General features: G+C 37.1%; 1 protein-coding gene across 1 annotated transcript in view; it reads left to right on the top strand.

The window, feature by feature from the left end:
• Positions 1 to 24,321, top strand: part of LOC148946825 (cartilage oligomeric matrix protein-like) — a 262,924-nt gene that overhangs the window by 13,882 nt on the left and 224,721 nt on the right. The window contains exons 2-3 of the mRNA XM_089096438.1: positions 6,215 to 6,388; positions 17,096 to 17,331. Of these exons, the coding sequence (XP_088952564.1) occupies positions 6,215 to 6,388; positions 17,096 to 17,331 (410 nt within the window). The remainder of the gene's footprint in view (positions 1 to 6,214; positions 6,389 to 17,095; positions 17,332 to 24,321) is intronic.

Here is a 24,321-nt window from a genome sequence, read left to right as displayed (position 1 = left end):
CCATTTTTTAATACTTTATGGCTTTATTATATTTTTTCAGAACAAGTTATTTTCTGAATGTCCATCCTAAACGCATTTTACAAGTTGAAGTACCCATCCTTTTCACCCACAACTTTACTATACTGATTTTTGAATGCTCCAACACCAAGCAATACTTTTCAATGGCATTTCAGAACAAATTCTTTTCATAATGTCCATCCTAAACCCATTTTACAAGTTGAAGTTCCCATCCTTTTCACCCACAACTTTACTTTACAGCTTTTTGAATGCCCAACACCAAGCAATACTTTTCAAAAGGCATTTCAGAACAAGTTCTTTTCTTAGTGACCGTTCTAAACCCATTTTATAAATTGAAGTACCCATCCTTTTCAACCACAACTTAGTTATAGGTAAGAGTTTGAAGTTTTACCTTAGAGACTTAGCTTAGAGTTTTAGTTTTGTTTAGTTTTAGTTAAAAGTCTAGAGGTTTTTTTTTTTAGCTCAGACTCTTAGCTTAGAGTTTTTGTTAGAGTTCTAGTATAGTTTAGTTTTATTTAAGATTTTAGAGTTTTTAGCTTAGAGTCTTAGATTAAATTTTTATTTTTGTTTAGTTTTAGTTAAAATTTTAGTTTTTTTTAGCTTAGAGTCTTAGCTTAGAGTTTTTGTTAGAGTTATAGTTTACTTTAGTTTTAGTTAAGAGTTTAGAGTTTTTAGCTTAGAGTCGTAGCTTAGAGTTTTATTCAGAGTTTTAGTTAGAGTTCTAGTTTAGTTTAGTTTTAGTTAAGAGTTTAGAATTTTAGCTTAGAGTCTTAGCTTAGAGTTTTTGTTAGAGTTCTAGTTTAGCTTAGTTTTAGTTAAGAGTTTAGAGTTTTAGCTTAGAGAGTTAGTTTAGAGTTTTTGTTGAAGCTCTAGTTTTGTTTAGTTTTAGTTAAGAGTTTATAGTTTTAGCTCAGAGTCCTAGCTTAGAGTTTTTTTTTGAGTTTTAGTTTAGTTCTAATTATGTGATTTGTATGAGACCTTAAATTCTTATATTGGGGTTTTATTTTGGTTTGAAGTTTCGTTTAGTTTAGTTATATTTATAAGTTTATAATTTTAGCTTATAGTTATAGCTTAACGTTTTCAATTCTAACTGCTGTCTATTTTAGTTTTACTTAAGAGTTTTATCTTAGAGGTTTAGCCTAAAATCTTAGCTTAGAGATTTAGTTAGAGTTGAAGTTTAGTCCAAACTAGCATAACCACAAAATTCCACAATATTGCATAGAAATACCAAAACCATAGGTTAGGTTAGGTTAGGTTAGGTTAGAGGTTACGTTTCTCCACGTTTAAGTTAGGTTAGATTAGGTTAGCTTATCATGAGCGCTCATGATAAGCTAACCTAATCTAACCTAACTTAAACGTGGAGAAACCTAACCTATAAGAGCTTGTGGAGTACTACATTACGTCATATACACAGACTGGGATTATACGATAGAGTGATTACACTACTTAATAATGCTGGTCAGGAACTGAGAAATGTTCAAGAGGAAGTCAGTTAAATTTGCAGCTTTTTTGGGGTTGAAGCACTCTACGTAAAGGGCAATGTACCTACAGATAAAGTTTTAATTCAAAAGTGTGACCCTAGGATTCCACTTTTCAATCTAGAAGAGTTTAAGTGTCCTAAATTTGAAGGGGGTTATCACCGTCCTGAAGACGAGGTTAGGTTCTTCGCACAGTGGATACCTAAGAAGATACCTGATCGTGATAAATCCATAAGACATTGTAAAAGCTATTATATATCCTGGGAACACCTGTTGTGGATTTTTTAGAGTGAATTCCCAGTATTATTCTTATGTAAAAATTTGTTGTTGTGTTTTTTTTTTCTCAAAAAAAAATCTTTTAATACGCTTAATCAATAAATATATTTAAGCTTAAACCGTCTTTATTCTTTAGAATAGTTCTATTCTTTTCATTAAATTGTGAAGAAATTGTAAGTAACAATCGCTTTCTTGAATTTGCTTCCTGGACACAATACAGATATTTAATTCGAGAAATCATTATAAAATCGCAAGTAAGTAATAAACTCTTTATTGTTTTGATATTTAATTCAAGAAATCCCATGAGTTGAATTCAAGAAAGAGTTTGCTACTTACGATACTTTGATTTTGTCAATGCTATCCCAAGTATCTGTCAATAGATGTTGATAGAAAATTTATTCATTCTTATACTTAGATTTTCTCTATGTTAACCTATCTATCCGATATATGATGTATGTAAATTCCTTTTCATACATCTCCGATGTTGTAATAGACATTCTAAACGTTCGATATGCTAGCTTACTCTAAAAATAATGAATACATAACAATGTAAGGCATAATGTATTTTTAATGAAATAATGGCATGTAGAATATTAATACAAGAAATATATATTATTATACATTATTAATATCAATGAACAACTTTGGACATTTTGAATCTGTTTCATAAGATGCTTAACCATGTTCTCTCTTGATACTATAGATATTGTCTTCTCTTAGTTCGTAATCAGTAGAATAATCATTATTCCATTTTGACTCATACACAATTTTTATAGGTGTGTCAACAACAGGGTCAATATGCTTTTCTTCTTTGGTATTATTTGATTCATTGACTATTTGATCAATGGCAGTAACGTTTGCTGGTACTTTATTTTTCATCGATTCATCTTTATATTCCTTAGTGATATTTTTTGCCAATACCCTTTTTATTTTTCTAGCAATTTCACTGTCTATTATCACACTATTTTTACACAGGTAACAGTTCCGGCATCTAGACATGATATGGTTTATGATATTAGTAGAAGAGTAGGCCTTTCTTTTCGTCTTTGCTTTCATTTGAATGCTAATACCCGAAAGCTGACGATATGGTTTAACACTGGGTAACATGTTACCACAAGCACTAGCAAGAAGCTACCCCTCTTTATAAACTGACATTTTTATGTTGACATTCGCTTGGAGCGCAATCATCTCCGAAGATCTCGATATTGCATATCTACAATCGTAAGAGTTTGATTTTTTTTCGTACTTCAAAGAAATTCAATTCCTTACTGTTATGACAAAACACGCATACTTTACCGATTTTGCTACCACTTGTACTTGTTTCATAGTTTAAATACTTCTCCTTGTCAGCATTCAATGCTACAATAACACTACCATGTGAACACACTTTCTTAAAATGCTTCATCTTCACTTTTTTAGAGATATTAGTTACGTGTTTATCGTTCCACTGTGTAAAAAATACTGATTTAATACATGCAATAAACTAGGTAGTGTCGATAACTGGCCATAGAGAAATACCGAGAAAGCCACTTTGTGTCTAAGGGCAAGCATAGAGTACAATTGTTAGAACCATAAAAATATCTGTCGAGGAGGTATCATTAGCAATAGCCTACTTCTAATGAAGCATATCAAGTCACCTGTTTACCGGGTACTAAATAACTACCTTTTTTACTCCCCCTAGCATTATATTGGCTTACACTGAAAACAATTGAACGGAAAAAATATAAGAATCTCAAATAATAAATCCCAGGAACCTAACACCCATGAAAATCTAAAAAACTATGTCTGAAAACCCAAACAGCTAATTAACTATTCTAATTCATGATTTCAGGCACGTCAAATTACGAAATACTAAAGTTAACTTCTCAAATAATAAACCCCAGGAACCTAACACACACTAAAATATAAAAAAAAAACTAGGTCTGAAAACCCAAACAGCTAATTAACTTTTCCAATTCATGATTTCAGGCAAGTCAAACCATGAAACACTAAAGTTAACATCTCAAATAATAAACTTCAGGAAACAAACATCAACGAAAATCTAAAAAACCTAGGTCTGAAAACCCTAAACAGGTAATTAACTATTCTAATTCATCATTTCAGGCACGTAAAACCACAAAATACTAAAGTTAACTTCTCAAATAATAAACCCCAGGAGTCAAACATCCACGAAAATTTAAAAAACCTAGGTCTGAAGCCCTAAACAGCTAATTAAATATTCTAATTCATGATTTCAGGCACGTAAAACCACAAAATACTGAAGTTAACTTCTCAAATAATAAACCCCAGGAGTCAAACACACACGAAAACCTAAAAAACCTAGATCTGAAAATCCCCAAACAGCCAATTAAATATTCTAATTCATGATTTCAGGCACGTCAAATACGAAATACTAAAGTTAACTTCTCAAATAATAAATCCCAGGAACCTAACGCCCACGAAAATCTAAAAAAACTAGGTCTGAAAAGACAAACAGCTAATTAACTATTCTAATTCATGATTTCAGGCACGTAAAACCACAAAATACTAAAGTTAACTTCTCAAATAATAAACCCCAGGAGTCAAACACACACGAAAATCTAAAAAAAATAGGTCTGAAAAACCCAAAACAGCCAATTAAATATTATAATTAATGAATTCAGGCACGTCAAACCAATAAATACTAAAGTTAACTTCTCAAATAATAAAACCCAGGAACCTAACACTCACGAAAATCTAAAAAAAAACTAGGTCTGAAAACCCAAACAGCTAATTAACTATTCTAATTCATGATTTCAGGCACGTCAAATCACGAAATCTAAAAAACCTAGGTCTGAAAACCCTAAACAGGTAATTAACTATTCTAATTCATGATTTTAGGCACGTAAAACCACAAAATACTAAAATTAACTTCTCAAATAATAAACCCCAGGAGTCAAACATCCACGAAAATCTAAAAAACCTAGGTCTGAAAACCTCTAAACAGCTAATTAAATATTCTAATTCATAATTTCAGGCGCGTAAAACCACCAAATATTAGAGTTAACTTCTCAAATAATGAACCACAAGAGTCAAACACACACGAAAACCTAAAAAAAACCTAGGCCAGAAAATCCCCAAACAGTCAATTAAATATTCTAATTCATGATTTCAGGCACGTCAAATATGAAATACTAAAGTTAACTTCTCAAATAATAAATCTCAGGAACCTAACGCCCACGAAAATCTAAAAAACCTAGGTCTGAAAACCCCCAAACAGCCAATTAAATATTCTAATTCATGATTTCAGGCACGTCAAATATGAAATACTAAAGTTAACTTCTCAAATAATACAGCCCAGGAACCTAACGCCCACGAAAATCTAAAAAAAAACTAGGTCTGAAAACCCAAACAGATAATTAACTATCCTAATTCATGATTTCAGGCACGTAAAACCACAAAATACTAAAGTTAACTTCTCAAATAATAAACCCCAGGAGTCAAACACACACGAAAATCTAAAAAACCGCGTAGTTTTGGTTCAAAAAAATGAATCATTTCCTCTTAGAATTATTTAAACTAAATACTTACCCCCGCCTCTCACAGAAAGTTCAGAAAGGCGCACAAGCCTTATTTATAGTCGACTCTCGTGGAACTCAATCCCCAGTTAACTCAATCCCCGTGCAACTAAACCCTCCATGTAACTGAACCCCTGTATAACCGAAACCCTGTACAACTGAACCCCCGTGTTACTGAACCCTCGTGCTACTGAACCCTCGTGCAACTCGACCCAATTTAACTAAACCCCTGTGTAACTGTACCCCCTTTAACTGAACCCTCGTGAAACTCAACCCTCCATGCAACCCATCTCCCTCAAAACGCTTTTCAGCCATTTCTTGTTAAATTTTTATTTATTTCTAAACTATTTTAAATTGACAGTACTCTCCAAAACATCACTTGTGTATTATACAGTACACTATCACCCCATCTCCTCCAATTCGCAAATCCCCCCTCGTGAAACTGAACCCTCCATGTAACTGAACCCCTGTATAACCGAAACCCTGTACAACTGAACCCCCGTGGTCACTCTCTTTGAAAAACCAAACCAGACTATACCCATCAAACCAGACTATACCCATCAAACCAAACTATACCCACCAAACCAGACTGTACCCACCAAACCAGATTATACCCACCAAACCAGATTATACCCACCAAACCAGATTGTACCCACCAAACCAGACTATACCCATTAGAAACCTGTCTGGTACAGGGGCGCAAGCAAAGTATAACTTAGATTACTACTTCCATAGCAATAATTCCTGGTCTTTTAAAACTAGTTAGGTCAAACTAGTGGAGGTGGTTTTACCTCAATTTTATCTTTATAAGCATAAGCATTTCACTGCCATTTATAGCCTTTTGAAAAAATTACAAGCCTTTTAAAATTTGTTATTGTATGCATTAACTCCCTTTTTTCTTTTCAGGTTTGAGCCAAAAACTTCGAGAACTGTACGACAAAAATGATATATACTTTGCCATGCAAAAAATTACACCACATCGTAAATCGACACGGCCAAACGGAGACATATTAATTATGTTTGAATCTCCGACAACCAAACAGTCGACCACAGTGATACTAGACAGGAGGTCGCAATCAGGTTTGATTTTTAATTTATCTTAATCGTAAATCCTGTATTCATAATGACAATTGTAATATATATATATATATATATATATATATATATATATATATATATATATATATATATATATATATATATATATATATATATATATATATATATATATATATATATATATATATATATATATATATATATATATATATATATATATATATATATATATATATATATATATATATATATATATATATATATATATATATATACTACTACTACTACTAAGAACTCACCGCAGCACCAAGCCGCCTGAGGCCAACACAGCTACGCACGCTCCTCCTCCACCCCAATCTATTCAAAGCCTCCCTTTTTACACCCGCCCACGAAGTTCCCATTTCCTTTAAATCTTTCTTTATGACGTCCTCCCAACCCAGACGGGGACGACCTGCTTTCCGTTTAGCCCTAGATGGTTGGCCGAAAAGAACAATCTTTGGCAATCTGTCATCCTTCATCCGAACAACATGCCCTAACCACCTCAACCTTTCTTTCATTATAGACCTAGAAAGCGGTATTGAACCACATTTTTCGTGTGTGTGTGTGTGTGTGTGTGTGTGTGTGTGTGTGTGTGTGTGTGTGTGTGTGTGTGTGTGTGTGTGTGTGTGTGTGTGTGTGTGTGTGTGTGTGTGTGTGTGTGTGTGTGTGTGTGTGTGTGTGTGTGTGTGTGTGTGTGTGTGTGTGTGTGTGTGTGTGTGTGTGTGTGTGTGTGTGTGTGTGTGTGTGTGTGTGTGTGTGTGTGTGTGTGTGTGTGTGTGTGTGTGTGTGTGTGTGTGTGTGTGTGTGTGTGTGTGTGTGTGTGTGTGTGTGTGTGTGTGTGTGTGTGTGTGTGTGTGTGTGTGTGTGTGTGTGTGTGTGTGTGTGTGTGTGTGTGTGTGTGTGTGTGTGTGTGTGTGTGTGTGTGTGTGTGTGTGTGTGTGTGTGTGTGTGTGTGTGTGTGTGTGTGTGTGTGTGTGTGTGTGTGTGTGTGTGTGTGTGTGTGTGTGTGTGTGTGTGTGTGTGTGTGTGTGTGTGTGTGTGTGTGTGTGTGTGTGTGTGTGTGTGTGTGTGTGTGTGTGTGTGTGTGTGTGTGTGTGTGTGTGTGTGTGTGTGTGTGTGTGTGTGTGTGTGTGTGTGTGTGTGTGTGTGTGTGTGTGTGTGTGTGTGTGTGTGTGTGTGTGTGTGTGTGTGTGTGTGTGTGTGTGTGTGTGTGTGTGTGTGTGTGTGTGTGTGTGTGTGTGTGTGTGTGTGTGTGTGTGTGTGTGTGTGTGTGTGTGTGTGTGTGTGTGTGTGTGTGTGTGTGTGTGTGTGTGTGTGTGTGTGTGTGTGTGTGTGTGTGTGTGTGTGTGTGTGTGTGTGTGTGTGTGTGTGTGTGTGTGTGTGTGTGTGTGTGTGTGTGTGTGTGTGTGTGTGTGTGTGTGTGTGTGTGTGTGTGTGTGTGTGTGTGTGTGTGTGTGTGTGTGTGTGTGTGTGTGTGTGTGTGTGTGTGTGTGTGTGTGTGTGTGTGTGTGTGTGTGTGTGTGTGTGTGTGTGTGTGTGTGTGTGTGTGTGTGTGTGTGTGTGTGTGTGTGTGTGTGTGTGTGTGTGTGTGTGTGTGTGTGTGTGTGTGTGTGTGTGTGTGTGTGTGTGTGTGTGTGTGTGTGTGTGTGTGTGTGTATATATATATATATATATATATATATATATATATATATATATATATATATATATATATATAATGTGTTTACTTTGCGTAATAATAGCAAAATGCTCTTTAGATACTAAGTTTTGTATTTTCTTATTACTATTTCCTTGTTTACAGCGGGAAATAGACCACCTTCCGTTCTGCCTCCTACCGAGTAACAATGGATGATGGATTGGAATAATTTCTACTGCTGCTCCTCCTCCACGTGGCAGTCATTCAAATTCTCATTGTTACGCCCACTGTGCCTTCAAAAACCTCCCCAGGTTTATCAGTTTGTTTTGAAGAAATAATATTAATACTAACAACTCACCGCTGCACCAAGTCGCCTGAGGCCAACACAGCTACACAGGCTCCTCCTCTATCCCGATGTATTCAAAACCTCCCTCTTTACACCCTCCCAGGAAGTTCCTATTTCCTTTAAATCTTTCTTATTGACATCCTCCCAGCCCAGACGAGGACGACCTGCTTTCCGTTCAGCCCTAAACGGTTGGTCGAAAAGGACCAATTTTTGGCAATCTGTCATCCTTCATCCGCACATCGTGCCCTAGCCATCTCAACCTCTTTCATTATAGCTCTAGAAAGCGGGGTTGAGCCACACTTTTCCTACAGTCTACTATTTGAAATGCGGTCAGTCAGCTGGGTACCCAGAACAATCCGTAGGCAGTTCTTCTGGAAAATATCTAGCAAATCTTCATCTGCTTTTTGGAGAGCCCATGCTTTAGAGCTATATTTGACCACTGTCATCACAGTTTGTAGAATTAGTGAATTCTATAAACTGTGACTGTTCTATAAAACTAATTCTATAAACTGTGACTGTCATGAAGAAATAATAAAAAATAATTGACCTTTCGTTTTTATATTTCCAGCTCAGACTTACATTACGGTGGAAAATATTTAAAACTTACAATTGGTGGAAAATATAGATTAAAGCACGGGGAATCTAATAATGACGGGAAGCACATCGAAAAGGCGCTCTAAAGCACCTTTACGAGCGCCTAAAGTGCAAAAAAATGCGCAAGTTTACCAGCATCTCTACAGAAGCATCAAAACCTCTGAATATACATTTTTAATATATGACGATTCCAATGGAGGCTATATAAAAGTAAAGGATCGCTCTGAAGCGCACAATAGAGGGCTAAAAAAACGCGTAAAGCACAAAATAGGAGCGCCTATCCCATGTAAAAGCAAAACAGGCAAAACCATAGTTTAGAGTAAAAGAATTCCGAAGATTACAAGCAACAGCTCGAGTCTGCGCGTCAAAGCGCAAATTTGTGCGCTCAAAAGAGCGCAAAAAGCGCAAAACTGATGGAAAGTTTGAAGAAGCTCCGGAAAAAGTGGTAATTCAGTACAAAGTATGGGGAACCCAATAATCACAGGTAGAAAGTCGGGTGATCGCTTTCTTTGCGCTGAAAAGTGCGCTAAAAGCGCAAAACTCCTATGCTTCTTATAGAAAGTTCAGATTTGGTAGAAACACGGTTTGAAATGCCGAGAGTCGAGTGGCGTTGAAAATAAAGTGAATGTGTAAGCCAGAATCCGGTCTTGGCATGTCTTAATGCCCACTTCAAGAATGACACGAAAAGAATGAAGGATTTCGAACACACATATAGACCTACATGGCACTTTTTCGGAGATGCGTAGCCAAAAAAGCCATTTCCGTTTGCTACTTTAGCTAACTTGTCTTGAGTGTCATTGTTATTGGAAAATGGAATACAAAATAAGACAATAATTATCACATAATACGGTACTTTGCTGAGATATCAGATCATATGATGAGCAACCGGGATTCTAAGTTAGGCTTAAACCTTAAAAGGGACATCAACATACAAAATACATAAAACATTGATTACACTTGGCAGGACCCGTGGCAAGAACATAACTCGGTGCGCTCAAGTGAGCTGCTCTTGAAGTTGCAGTGCCCATAGCATTGCTTTTTGCAACTGCATCGTATAAGCTCTCAACAGGCGACAGAAGCTTGGGGCAGGGTTGATCATAGGAGCCCAAAGCCCATTGCTAGTCTTTTCCCATCTGTAATTCTTGGGGTCCTTTTCGGGAATCATGGCAAGATGAGAACTGGACCATACCTGGGCTTGAAGACAAGCGTGCCGATATGTGCTGAACTAGCACATCCTCGGTTGGCGGAAGTCTGTCCATGGATGATCGTTTAATTTGTGAACAGATACTTCCTCAACTTGTTTATCGACTCTTTCCCACTGGATATGTCATATACAAGCACAATGAACTTTACAATCTCTGCAGCGTCGTTTTCAGTGAGTTCTTGAAGAGGAGAAGACAGGCGGCTGAAGACCGGTCTTATGGCACTGTGCGCTTCCCATGCTTTCCAAAACCCTGCTTTGCCATGCCATAGGAATGCGGACACAGTGTCGCAGCCACTTAGAGCGTGGAAAAAAAAGCAGTGACTGTGCCTTTTCTTCGCCAAGTGCAGTTGATATGTCGTGAATAGGAATGTAGCGAAAACTCTTCCCTTGACCGTTTGCTACATACAGTTGATCAAGCCCAATAAGAAAGTACTCTGCGATGAGCAGAAGAACTACATATGAATCAACCGTTCTGACAATGATGAATTTCATTTTGTAGCACGATTGATGAAGGCAGTGTAGGCCTATCCTGCTATCTCCCTCCTCGTGGTTGCTAGGATGAATTTCAGCCAAGTCAGATGAAATTGTACTTCTTGTGTTTTTCTCGTGTAGAAGTTTTCAAACTGTCGGACTTATAAGCGCCAAAGACGACGTCAACCCGCTGTATTTCACCTGTGAACTGCTTACGAAGGCATTGACAGATTTCTTCTGTAGCATATTCGCCAAACGTCTTGATTTTTGGCTTTATAAGGTGGACTGGGACAGCACCATCAAAAACTCTTGAATCGGGGTAAAATTTCTCGGTCACAACTTCAGAAGAATGAGCTGTGAGCAGAGTTACAATATCCGACTTCGTGCCGAATCTCAGATTACCCTAATTAGAGATTGAAGGAGGGAAAGGCAGGTTCTCGTGTTTGAAAAACTCTTCCAAGTCAGTGCCTCTGGTGTTGCAGCCAATATAGAGTTTGGGAAATAGGGCCGAATCTGACTTAGCCATCTGAAGGATCGATTTCGACTTTGGTATTGATGATGGAATGGGAGTTGAAAATAGTGGCATCTTGTTTTGGCGTATCGGTGAATCATTAGGCTTTTCACATTTTACAAAACGCTCCACCACAAAATTATCATACTGGGATTAGCCAACAATTTCCAGACTGCGGTAACTACTGATGGCAAGACAATGGGGTACTCTTCCGGAGTCGATGGAAACGAGACTGTCATACTTACTATTGAAAGGATAACCCTATTCTATTAGGGTATTTACAAGGTTTTTAGTGTTTGTCTGGAACCTCTTCTGAAATGCCGAACCCATTTCGTGATATTCTGCAGTCTGCTGTTCCTTTACCTTTTTGAATTTCACTTCGTTCGGAAAACAGAAATTTTGGTGCTTTTGTAGCGAGGCTGGTAAACTTGCGCTTTTTTAGCGCTTCAGGTGCTTTATAAGACGCTATAGAGCAATCGTTCGACTTCATACCGATCAACATTGGGCTCCCCATACTTCATACTATATTTTCACTTTTTCCAGAGTTAATCAAAACGCTCCATCAGTTTTACACTTTTTGCGCGGTTTTGAGCGCGCTTGGACAGACAAACTTGAGCTGTTTCTTGTAACTGTCAAACTTCTAGTACTCTAAACTATGTTTTTGCCAGTTTTGTATCCATTGAACAGGCGCTTCCATTTTGCGCTTTACGTGCTTTTTTGGGGCTCTATTGCGCGCTTCAGAGCAATCCGTTGCTTTGTATTTAGCTACCAATATCTTAAAACGTATTGTCAGAAGTTTTGATGCATCTGTAGAGAGACTGGTAAACTTGCGCTCTTTTTAGGGCTTCGGGTGCTCGTAAAGGTGCTTTCGAGTGTCCACTCGACGTGCTTCCCGTCCCCATTGAATTCCTTGTGCTTTAATCTATATCTCCACCAATTTTGGTGCTTTTTGTCAGAAGGGCACGATTCTAGTGATATTTTCCGTTTAACAGTCCCATTATTGGATATTTCACTTATGTTCTTGAATGGTTAGTGTGAATTAACGAATTCCCCTAAAATTAGGATGATAACCTTTTCAACATTAGCTCTTTCCCAACAGGTAAGTAATTTGAAGAGAGAGCAAAACAATAGTGTTTCTGCCTCAGTGGCGCCAATTCACGAAAATGTAGGGGGGGGCAAGGATTTTTTTTCGATTTTTTTTAATTAAGATGCAAAAAAAAGAACAACATTTAGAAAACATACCTAAAACAGAAGGTAGCGGTGAGGTCGCTGCTCGGCAAAATTGTCAATTAATCTATCCAAATCCAGTTTCTTTACCTCTTCTTTTTCTACGGCCATTATCATGAGATCACTGAGTCTGTCGTTTCCCATTGTCGATCGCAGATAGTCTCTCACACGCCCTAATGCTGAGAAGAATCGTTCATTACTGGAAGTGGTCACAGGCAAAGTAGCAACTAGCTTCATTAGTTTTAGCACTGCAGAATAGGCAACTGGGAGGTCGGATAAGATTTCAATAGCTTGAAGAAGATCCATTTTTGAAATATCACTTTTTAACAGATGCAGCTTTGCAAGAGAAAGCTGGTATTCTATGGCATGGTCATCGGCACCGAGAATCTCTTGATAATGACACATAACTCTTTCCACTTTCGAAAATTCGAGAAAATTGGAACTTGAGAGGTCGAAGGCAGATAAAGCGTCGAGCAGAGTCATATTTTGCATGAAACGTTGGTCCCTCTCACTCGTGAAACGGTCTATTACCTCAAAGTACAGAAGTTTACTGCAGTTTGATTCAACTGGCTGACTAATATTGCGTTTACCGGTTGTTGAGTTTGAAAGAAAGTCTTTGAGATGAATGGAAATGGCTTGACTTCTCTTGCTTAGAGCACTGGTTTTAGATTGTGGAGATTTCGATTCCTGGATATCGTTTAAAGCCAAGAATTCAGATATGTTTTTGCTCAAGTTGTTCAATTCGTTTTCATTTCTCAGCTTTTGGAGTGTCTCATATGTTCCAGAAATCAGTGCAAGTGCCTTATAAATCAACAAACTTCCACATTGAAGTTGCTCTGATAAACAATTTACAATGACTAATACTTTTTCCATTATGTGTAAAGTTGAAACAAAAGAGGCAGAGTTGATTTTGTCCAGTATTCCTTTTGCTTCACACGCTGCCTCGCCGTTGGAACTATCAGAGACTGCGGCAAGCACAGCAACAATACAATCAAATCTGGCCTTCACCTTCGAAATAGAGCGGACTGCGTAAAACCAGCAAGTCTGGACGGTCCTCTCTAGCTCCAAGACTTTTTGCCCGCCAATACGCTGGGATTCCACAAATAGCTCGTGACGAGTATTGCTGCATGATATAAATGCGTCAAGTCTTTGCACCACAGAGAAAAATTCAGAAAGTTTGCGAATATTTTGTAGGCAGTCAGTCAAAACCAAGTTTAGTCTGTGGGCGTGACAGTGTACATAAACTGCATGAGGCACCTTCTCCCTAAACTTTGCTTGAACTCCGTTAAATTCCCCACTCATAACGGATGCGCCATCATAACATTGGGCAATACACAGCATTGAATCTACTCCAAGCTTTTCTTTAGTTTCACAAATCGAGCTGGATAAGCTCTCGGCGTCTAATTTGTGCATGTGATAGCAGCCGATTGGTCGCTCCACTACTTTTCCATTTGATATGTACCTGAGTAGGATCGTTAATTGTTCTTTTCTAGAAACGTCTTTTGTATTGTCGACAAGAATAGCAAAGTAATTAGCTGATTTTACTTCTGAAATAGTATCTTGGCGCAAGGCATTTCTTATCAGTGTAACTGCGTCATTGTGATACTGATGACTGCAATAGTGACCATATTGGTACTGTAACTTGGCCTTTAGCTTTTCGTTGCCTTTAGACATTTCCTCCATCTATTCAACCAAATTACACTGGTTTGCAGATGTTTCTGATTCGTCATGACCCCTCAAAGCAAGACCCTGGCGGCCAAGAAAGCAAATAGCGCGAAAAATGTACTTCACATGATCTCTATTTTCCTGAACCTCTTGAGATCTGGATTGAATTAATGCATTCGCTATAGATTTCGAAGTATCAGTACTCATTATCTTAAATTCCGTCCATGCTGACATACAATGCCTACGTCTTTCAGAACCATCATGTTGCTTTAATAGAGCAGAACCGTCTTTCCACTTGCAAAATCCTGATTCAATGAAAGCCCTTTTTCCAGCAGTTTCTCCAGCTCTTAGAGTCCTCATAGAAAAATGGCGGCAAGCACAACAAAACACGGACTTCAAATTTTTTTAGTATTCAATCCATTCATAAGTCTTATAATAATGTGCACTGAATTTCCTTCCGTTAGAAGTGGAAGCCGGATATCTCTCAAGACTAGGTTGAGCTGGTTTGTCGTGACGAGTCCTAGAGATATCTGAGAGAGTTTCTTGACTGCTACTGGAACCTGCAAGGGGTTCAACGATGCAGACCGAACTTTCATGTTGATCTGAGCCATTTATTGTTCTGCTTGTTTCCGAAATTCTGTCACAAGTGGGGGAATTTATCTCAACTAACCCGAGACTTTGGGCGCTGACACTATTGCCAGTTTCTTGCACTAAAGTTTCTTCATTTTTCTTCTGCATTTTCACCGAAAAAAAATCCAAAGTGTGATGTCGCTTTTTACTCATATTTAAACGAGTTGTAGACAAGGACTTCACTCAGACACGGCAAGAGAAGAACTGAAGAAACACGTAGAAACTCACTTAGAAAATCACTCCAATACTCCACGGTGAAACTACCCCGCTTAGGAACCCCAAAAACCAATCACTTACATTTCCTGTTCACGACAGTCCCATACACTCTACTGGGACTAGTCATTCCATAAACTATTCAACAATGTCAAGAATCTGCAGACCAAAACCCCCTTTAAACCCTAGAGCATATTTCCTTCCCCAGCTACTAAAAAAGGGACTATACAAAACTCATAGTTTACAACAAATTCTTCACAAGAACAATAACGAAACAGGTACTGACCACATGAAGCTTAGTTTTGAATGAACCCTCCTCGGAAATAAAATAGTGTAGACGCGCTTGCTCTTAGACATTTCAAAACAAGATTATATAATTAGGGCACCAGTTTGTTGGTCGTATTTATTGGACCAGTTGCTGGTTTAATATAGCACATAGCTAAAATAGAAAATAGCTGTGAAATATAAATAAGAAGGTAATTTTCAAAGTCTAGGGGGGGCCCGGCCCCCCCCCCCCCCCCCCCCAATTGGCGCCCCTGTTCTGCCTTCTTTTGTTATTTTCTCCCTAACGGAGGGATTCTAGAAAAAAATTTGCAATGAGGACCTCTTTTCAAGCACTTTGAAATATAGGGGACTGCAAAAAAAAAAAAAAAATCACAATTGTGTCTCCACTAGGCCTCTATCTATCCTACACAACCTTCCAAGGTTTTCCCTAGCCTATGCCTGCTTGATCCAGACGTGATTTTGACTGTCAATAGTTCTAGATAACAAACATATGGTGACTACTTATTCTTTACAGAAAAATTTCAACTTTAATCCTATAACATTGCACGTTAATTATATCAATTACACAAATTTCATTGCTATTTCCTAATTTTCCCATTCTGTTTGGATCGTCGACCAAAGACTCCTTCTCAAGTCTACACAAAGCACTTACACCGACTCAAAAACGAGGTCCTGGGGACCTGCAGTTGAATGAACCCTCGCGCAAACCTGGACCCATTTTGGTTTTTTCCTTGTTTTCATCACCTATGCATTTCTATCAACAAGTGTCTATGTTTTGTACATACATAAAATCTGCTTGTCGTTTTGATTCCAATTATTTAAAATTGTTCAACTACTTGTCAAAAGTTATGACCATAATGGAATTCACCTGATTTTAGAAAAAGGGAAGAAATCACCCACAAAAAGCAAAGCAGTCTCGATCAAAATTACTACATCATATTAAAAATCACGAAGAATTGTTTTCAAGCCCTTGCCTACAAATATATGACATGTCACATAGTTTAAATAACAAACTAATGCGCGCCACAGCGAGGAAAAGATTTCTGCCATCTTGTGTTGCAAACCACAATTTTAGCCTGAAGAGGAGCAAATTGCTATTAAGTGAAAAACGTAAGAATGAAAATCGATTTAGAACTATCAATAGGCTATTCAAGCATTCTCACAGTTCACAGGCTATTCATAGGTGCTAAGCGGCAGTAACCAACATTCTTCGCTGAACATATGAATAAAAAAGTAAGTTTTTTTTTATGAGGAAGCAAGTAGCGACGTTCAAGCTTCTAACGAACATATATTATTTAATGTATGAGAGGGACTACTGTCCCCTTAGCCCACTCCCACCTTTTTATGCTAAAGTTCCCCATTTTTTTAATGTTTTATTGAGAGCATAATTAGTATCCGACAGACAAGATCAAGGTTCTGGCATTTGCAAGAAATATTTAAGGTTAAGAGCATATTCGAGGACCAAAAGGGGATGGATAGGGGGTGGGTTGTCCTCCAATATCTTCTTGCCTCAAGAAAGAGAGCACTAGAACCAGTTTCCAGTTACATGAGGCCCCTCCCAGCTTCCACGTCCCTGCAATATACAAACGAAAGAAATATTACTTAGTACACCACTTCCAGCTTTTTTAGGGGAGGGGAGGGAATAAGCATCCGCAGGTAGCTTTTTGTTAACCCCCTTCCAGTGAAAGTTTGTCGCGTATTATTACAACGCTACTAATTATTTTTTTTAGATCCCTTGTTCCTACCTTTCATATCAGCCAGTTTCAATGCATCGAGATATTTATAACAAGATGTTGCATAAGCTAATACAGCAAATAAATTCTTAAGTTTGACCATTGCAGCTCTACTTTTTAAACAACAAAAAACATTTGCAACTGCATTAACGTCCTTATTTCCTTTTTTTTTAGTCGTGATTGAAGCTGCCAATAGAATAGGCAAAACCTACACAACCTCGTTTTCTGCTCCAACCTTGAAAAGCAGGTACATAGTTTCTAGTTTTGTTCTTGGATTACACCAAGGAGCCGGCAAAGACCTTGTAATCAGCGTTGCTTACGATTGTGTCCCTCTTGGGGAAAGAACTATACCCAATATGAGTCTTAAGCATCTTAGTCAGAAGTCAAATGGGAAAACGAAAGTGAGAATTGTAAGTAAAAGCTTTTTTATAAGTATCACTTGGCATAGGTCACCACAGAATTTTTGTGCCAGGAAAGAGGCAAGCCAAAAAAACCTCTTCAGGGTATGGTGGTAAGGGTTAAAAATAAATTGCCAGAGAAGTATCATATTTACCCGTTGTTACAAAACTTTTCACTTCTTGTGTGTTATGACCATATAGGCAATGATCCGCACCCTCCCTCTGATAGCAACCATGCTAATAGAGATGACTCATAAATAAGGTTCAGTCTTTTTTTCGACATTACTAAAGAGTTCGTGGCAGCGAACTGTAAGTAAAGGTACAACCCGTGCCAATAGTAAGCAAAAACTCTCAAAAATAGGAATATTAATACCAGTATATATTTCAGAAGAATCTGCTCTATTTTAATTCAAAGTGAGCAAATTTAATTTCACCAAAATAATCCATAAGCATAAAAAAGATTTGCATGGTTTTAGAAAAAGGAGAAAAACAACCCCCAAAAAGGGGGTAATCTTGATGCAAAGTTAAAAAAGCTTCAAAAAGCTAAATTTCATTTTTTCTTTCACGAAGAATAGAACCTACTGGTATTTATGCCGTATATATTTTTATTTGTTTATTCTTTTTCTCCTTTTCCTTTGCCTAGCCCAAGAAGGATCGAATCGAACCGATTATAGTACTGTATTGCAATACTATTGCAAACATACAGTCGACTAATTCAAACAGAAATTGAAAGTTTTAGCGCCCTTTTTAAACAATAAAAGAGATAATGCCACATCAAGAAAGTGATTTCTGTTATTTTGTGATACTAATCAACAACTTTGACCAGGAATTCTGAAAAAAACTAGCGCTTTTCTGAAAATACAAAACCGACGCAACAGAATAGAAAAATCCTTAACTAAAATTCAGAAAATAAAAGACATATTTTTAAAGCTCTCAAAAGTCTTTGCCGACAATGAACTCAATAAACTTTATTCTACAGTTTTAATTCTCTAAAAAACTCAAAAAAGCTTAGTTTTCAATAAAGCGCTAGTTGTTTTTTCAGAATTTTGCAAATATATTGAAATATCATGAGCCAGTTTATCCGAAAAAGTTTTTCAAAAATATGTAGCATAGGCTGCGAATCAGTAAATTTTGTTCGTTTTGAGTTTTAACTTAACTCTACATTTTCATCAGAAAAAAAAATTTTAATAAATTTTTAGTTGTCTTTAGGTTATAAAAATATACACAATAAACCTTTGAAAACAAAATCTTTGTCCAGCTATAGGAATCAACCAGAGTTTTTGTTAAAATAGGGTATTAAATATAGGTTTTACTTCAGATCTCTCTTAAACTTTACCTTAAAAAAGTCTGCAATTTTGTCACATAATTTTGTTCTATATGAAATATATACAGATTTTAGAAAACTGAAGGACAGTAAAAGAATTTAAAATATGTACTCAAAACAGTTTAAGATTTAAAATATGTGTAAATAAAATTTAGTATGCATTTGTGTCATTATTATTTTAATTTTTTGACGTAATACTGTGAAGAAATTTGAGCTTCTTACAATAACATATGCTTTCACTATTTTTGCTTCTTGGACTTCAACATTTTAGAAAAACTGATCATTAGAAATTTAAATTGCCCAATTGCAATGGCCATGGTCGAAAACCCTATACAGGATCATTACAGTTCCCTACCTTGAGCAACAATGAACCTTTTTTTTTACACGAGAAGCACTGAAGTGTCTCTTTCATTTTCTTCTTCTTCTTCTTGTTTTTATTCGCCACCAATGAGGGGCTAGAAAGTGAGTACGTATTTCCAAGGCCGTACCCAGGATTTTTTTTGGAGGGGGTTTTACTCAAAAAAAAATTTAGGAGGGGGGTACACAAAAAACCCTCAAAAAACGCATACAAAATTTTTTATATCCATTTTTCTTGCGTTTTACGAGTCAAGCAAACATTTCGGGGGGGGGGGGTTCAAACCCTCCTAATCCCACCTCTGGGTACGGCCTTGCGTATTTCAAAAACAAGATTTGTCATAACGAGAATTCAAACCTGGGCTATATTTGTTCTACACTTTTGGCTGTTCCCAATCACACTAGAAATTTTATGACAACAAGATAGAACTCGAAGGCTCTATCACCACTTCATACACCCTTTTTATGCTCTTTTCAAAAATAAATCTATAAAAATTACGTTGATAGGATCAAAAGCTTTGAATTGGGTCTGCTAGTTCTGTTAGTCAGCAGGCGATTTACAAAGCTTGTTAAAGGGACTGGGAGAGGGAGTATACGAGAGGGCGACTGAGGGAAGTGGCAAAACGGTATATACGATATATGCGTATACAATTTTGATGACTGAGGGCCGTGGATCGCTCATTGCTTGATTGCATCTATCACTCTAATCATGAAAAGGGCCACCAAACACTATTGAGCAATATTTTTTTGGTATTCAATCGAGGCATTACTATTGAAAATCTATTTATATAGCCTGCCAGTATCATATACTGTTTTGCCACGTGGTGGTGTATTCCCCCTTAAACATATATGTAGTCCATGTACAATTACTGGATATTTTACGGGTCATGGAACCTTTGTGAGGATCTCTGCTTTTTGTCTTTTTGATACATGCTTTATTAGCTTATTACTGTGGTGTACTGTCGGGCACTAACTGTTACGATAGGTCATTGGGTAAATCAGTGGATCTGTCCGTGAGTTTGCATCGGCCTGAAATCTTGAATTATGATTTTGGTGCATGTTTTCAGTCTTTCAGTGAGAGGTCCTTGAAATAAATGTGACAGGGGGTTTTTATACCTCCAGCATCCCTTTATTTAGAAGAATATGTTCGGAATTAGCCTACAAAATAGGTACACGGGATGATACCTTCCTTGTTGATATGAAAATATTAGTTTCACATGAAAAATATATCCATACACTTACTAGTAAAGAAGGGAAAGGTGTGGGCGGGGGAATCATCCAATAAGAACAAGATTTGTCCAAACGACCAAACATTTATCTTAAAAAAACAACAACTCAAAATCAAACTGTTCGTGGCAGTAGCTTATTACTGCGTGGTATTGTCGGGTAATAACTGTTAGAATAGGTCAGTGGGTAGGTGAGTGTATCTATCCATGAGTGGACCTCTTGTCAATAGAAACCGATACTGAAAGAAAAAAAAGGAGCTTTGATAACAATGTGTCCACCAAAAGGATTTGCGCCATCTGTTGATTCCCGATACACAAAATTCATCATTTTCAAATTCCACAAGTCAAAAACTATTAGATTTTGTATTATTAGATCATTTTATAAAAAGCTAGAAAACACCCTCAAAAGGAGCGTGATCTTTCTGGAAGTCGAATCATAAAATTAAAGGTTCTAGTTTCATTTTTATTAAATAGCTAAAGGGCCCTCGCCGCAGCTAAGAACTGATTTCCCCAATTGTGTACCATAAAAATTGGCCCAAAATAGCCCCAAATTATTTTGTGTTTACTGTTATGTGTTTCACGTGCTGTTATGGTGTTACGTGTAGGTGGAGGGGCGTCCATAGCCGATGTATAGTTGGCCTGTTTTTTAGCTATTTTAAGGGATTTGCCCTCTTTTATTCATGGGTATCCATCTGTCAGTTTATCTGAACAAACAAGTTCTTACATAGAGTACTATTTACTTTTTACCACCGTATGAAGCTTGATGTCCGAAAAATACATGCTTGTTTTCTTTGCTTTTGTTCTCAGTTTTCTTTTTGGCTCCAGTTTTAACAAGCAAGAACAAATCCTTGGAAATTGGAAATAAATAAATATTTACGGAAGATCCCCAAGTATCTGTAGGGAATATCTAATAATTTCGATATAAGGTCATTTGTGGAAGGGTATCTGAACCCTGGCACGGAACCAACGTTTTTAATATTGTGCAAATTTCAAAACTGGCAATGTTAAGAGTCTTAGGAAATTCCTGGCTAACTTTATCAAGGGAAAACATTGTGTTATTAACCTTATTACATTTCATTCGCATTTTATTTGACCTTAAACTCATTCCACTGAATTTGTCAATATATCCCCTCACATTATTTGAGTAGTTTGAAGGGTGGTCGACATTTGTTAACACAAATCTTGACACCTTAGAGCTTGAAGAGTTCGCATTGATCCTCACAGTAAAAAAAACAAACCTCTTGGTAAAGTGATTAACATTCCTAGCTATTCGATATTTATGTTTTCAATGTGACGCCAGTGTGATTGGCTAATGATAGATGTGAATGGCACGCGTCATCTCATGTGATTTTGAAAGTAATCCAAAATCCTTCAGATCCGGTGCAGATAGGAAAATCAGCTGGAGCACCGGTAATTGATCACTAAATTAGACATATCTGAGGAAACAAACTAGTACTACATTGAATGAAGAACTCAGAAAAATAAAAGCGTCGAGTGACTTGTCTCAAGTTCGATTAATTCCTACAATAATCTTTTAATTTAGTTTACGATAATCGATTAATTAATGTCTCATGGTAGACATTACAGCCAAACCGTGGGTTTGATTGGTCTGGTCAGTTTTGTAAGTGTTTGTTTCGACATGTCAGAGATGGTCACTGCTAAGCCAAGGCTTGCCTGAGTGTAACTTGTAAGAAAAGGATAACTTTTTCATGTTCCATAAATGTGATAACAACGCATAAAACAACACATAATTTCGTCATAAAAGGTGACTTGGGATTATTTTCGTTGAGAAAAGATAGGTTAATACAAATGGTAAAATTCTGGCTGAGGTCATTGGGTTGTTCGTAACACAGGCTAGTTAGTACCACGTATGACGAATTGCTAAAGCTTAATATCAAATCTTCCTGGCAGTTCCAGATCAAAAACTGCTAAATGAAAGTGGTTTCTCCTGTGTATGGAATAATGACAGAGGCCCCAAAGGAAGTGAGGCTGTTTTTCTTAGAGATTGTAGGACTATGCTAGAAGACCAAGAAATTCACCATTGGGGTGCTACCACAGGTGCTTCGACTAGATTTTTTTTTCTATAAAAGTGTTAAAGAGAGTTTTGGGGAAGAAGAATATTATTTCAAGTTAAATTTACCGATTAAATATATTAAAAATTAGATTCAGGTGTGAGCTAATTGTCTCCCACTTTTAACAAGTTGGAGGGACATTAATTTTCCAAATAGATTACGAATTTCCGTACTTTGCGGTATTTTGGGAGATAGTTTAGGACATTTTATTTTTAGGTGCAATGACATAGCAAATCCAAGGGGACATTTGTTTAATGGTGGAAAAGGTGAGCAGCTCCTGGAGATCCTTAAATCAACGTCTCCTAGGCAATAGGCAGTTTTATTTTAAGGGTTTAAGTTTAAAAAATAGGAGTTTCCTTTTATTAATCTGTATCTGCTTATTTATTATGCTTATTTGTATCAGTTTCCTATATGGCTTTACCAGCTTTGAAATTCATACATGTATACATTTAGGTGCCCCATGAATATTAGGGAGTAAAATCATGTTCAGAACTTAACACTCTTATGTAAATTAGTTTACTAAGTTTTAATATTACATTTTATCCTGTGAATTTGTTTATACTTAGAAATCATGCGTATTTTTATCGCTATGGTATTATCATATTGTATGGAATAATGTGGTGATCTCTAAATTGGTGTCGTTCACGAAATAAGAATTTTCGCCCAAAAGCTTTACCATTTTTTTTCAATTCGCCAAAATTTTAAGAAATATATTTACATAAATGAAACATCGTAAATCAGCTTACTTTTTGGATAAATCACAAAATGTCTTCAGTAAGGATTTATATTTGTGGCTTCTGTGTTGTTTGTACTCGTAGAAACAGGGAAGTTTCATTCACAATTTTTGATAGTTTAAAGCATTGTCTGCATTAGAATTTTCAACATGGTAGCATTTTGGTCCTCTTAGATGAGGACCAAATTTGTTGTTTCGCGGCCTGGAATGGCTGAAAACAGCGCTTTGTTGGTGCGTTTTCTTTGTGGCTGTTAAAAGGGTACTAGAGTTAGAAAGTATATTCAAATCAGACCGCCTCCAATATCCTATGACCATTTTTTAGATACCATCATTTTGAAAAAAGGCACTCGATCCATCTCGGATGCAAAAATGGCTATTTTTGATAAGAGCTGAAAGTCATCTATAGCTCTCTCAAAATTGAAAATTTTCTAAAGCCCGTTTCAAATCCATTTTAAACTGTTGCGGACTGTTTTCAAACCCGTTTTTGGACTAACGGTATCTTAATGAAAATCACGCCATTGGACTCAGCATATTAGAAAGCCCAACAGTGGAGGTTTCAAGCTTCTATTAGAGGCAACGATATAGCGTTGCCTATAGTAAAGGCCATACGGCTCCAATGTTGTATTATTTTTTTTTTTTCCAGAGACACTTCATATGGAAGGGGTCGTCGTAAAAACTTCAAAGATGGCTCCTTCGATTGGAAATCGAGAGTTCTAGTGCCCTTTTTAAGGGTTAAAAGTGATTGGAAGGCAACTAACACCCCTTCCACGCCCACCATTTCCCCAAACACATCCAATCAAAATTTTGAAATAGCTATTTTGTTCTAAGTAGTTGATATCCAGATAGAAATTATGTTTTTGAGGAGGATACTTCCCCCACAGCCATCAGGGCACGGGTTGTAAGTTATTTTCTGGGGGCATATAAGATTTTTATAGAAAGCTTTGTCGTAGAAACTTCAAAAAGGACTCATTCGATTGGAAATTCAAAGGTCTAGTGCCCTTTTTAGAAGTCGAAAGCGATTGGAGGGCAACTAACCCCCTCTCCCGCCCACCTTTTCCCCAAACAAATCCAATCAAAATTTTGATTTAGCCATTTTGCTCAACGTAGTTGATAATTCTGGAAATTAGGTCTTTGAGGATGACAACCCCTCGCAGCCCTCAGGGCCAGAGTTGTAAGTTATGCGCTGGGGGCATATAAGGTTTTTATAGAAAGCGTGTCGTAGAAACTTCAAAAAGGGCTCATTTGATTGAAAATTTAAAGGGCTAATGTCCTTTTTAATAGTCGGAAGTGATT

This window comes from Artemia sp. Qi Xiang Cuo, chromosome 11, assembly GCF_049724085.1.
Source record: "Artemia sp. Qi Xiang Cuo chromosome 11, ASM4972408v1, whole genome shotgun sequence".
NCBI lineage: Eukaryota > Metazoa > Arthropoda > Branchiopoda > Anostraca > Artemiidae > Artemia > Artemia sp. Qi Xiang Cuo.
The sequence above is the reverse complement of the archived record's forward strand: the minus strand, read 5'-3'. Positions and strand labels throughout refer to the sequence as shown.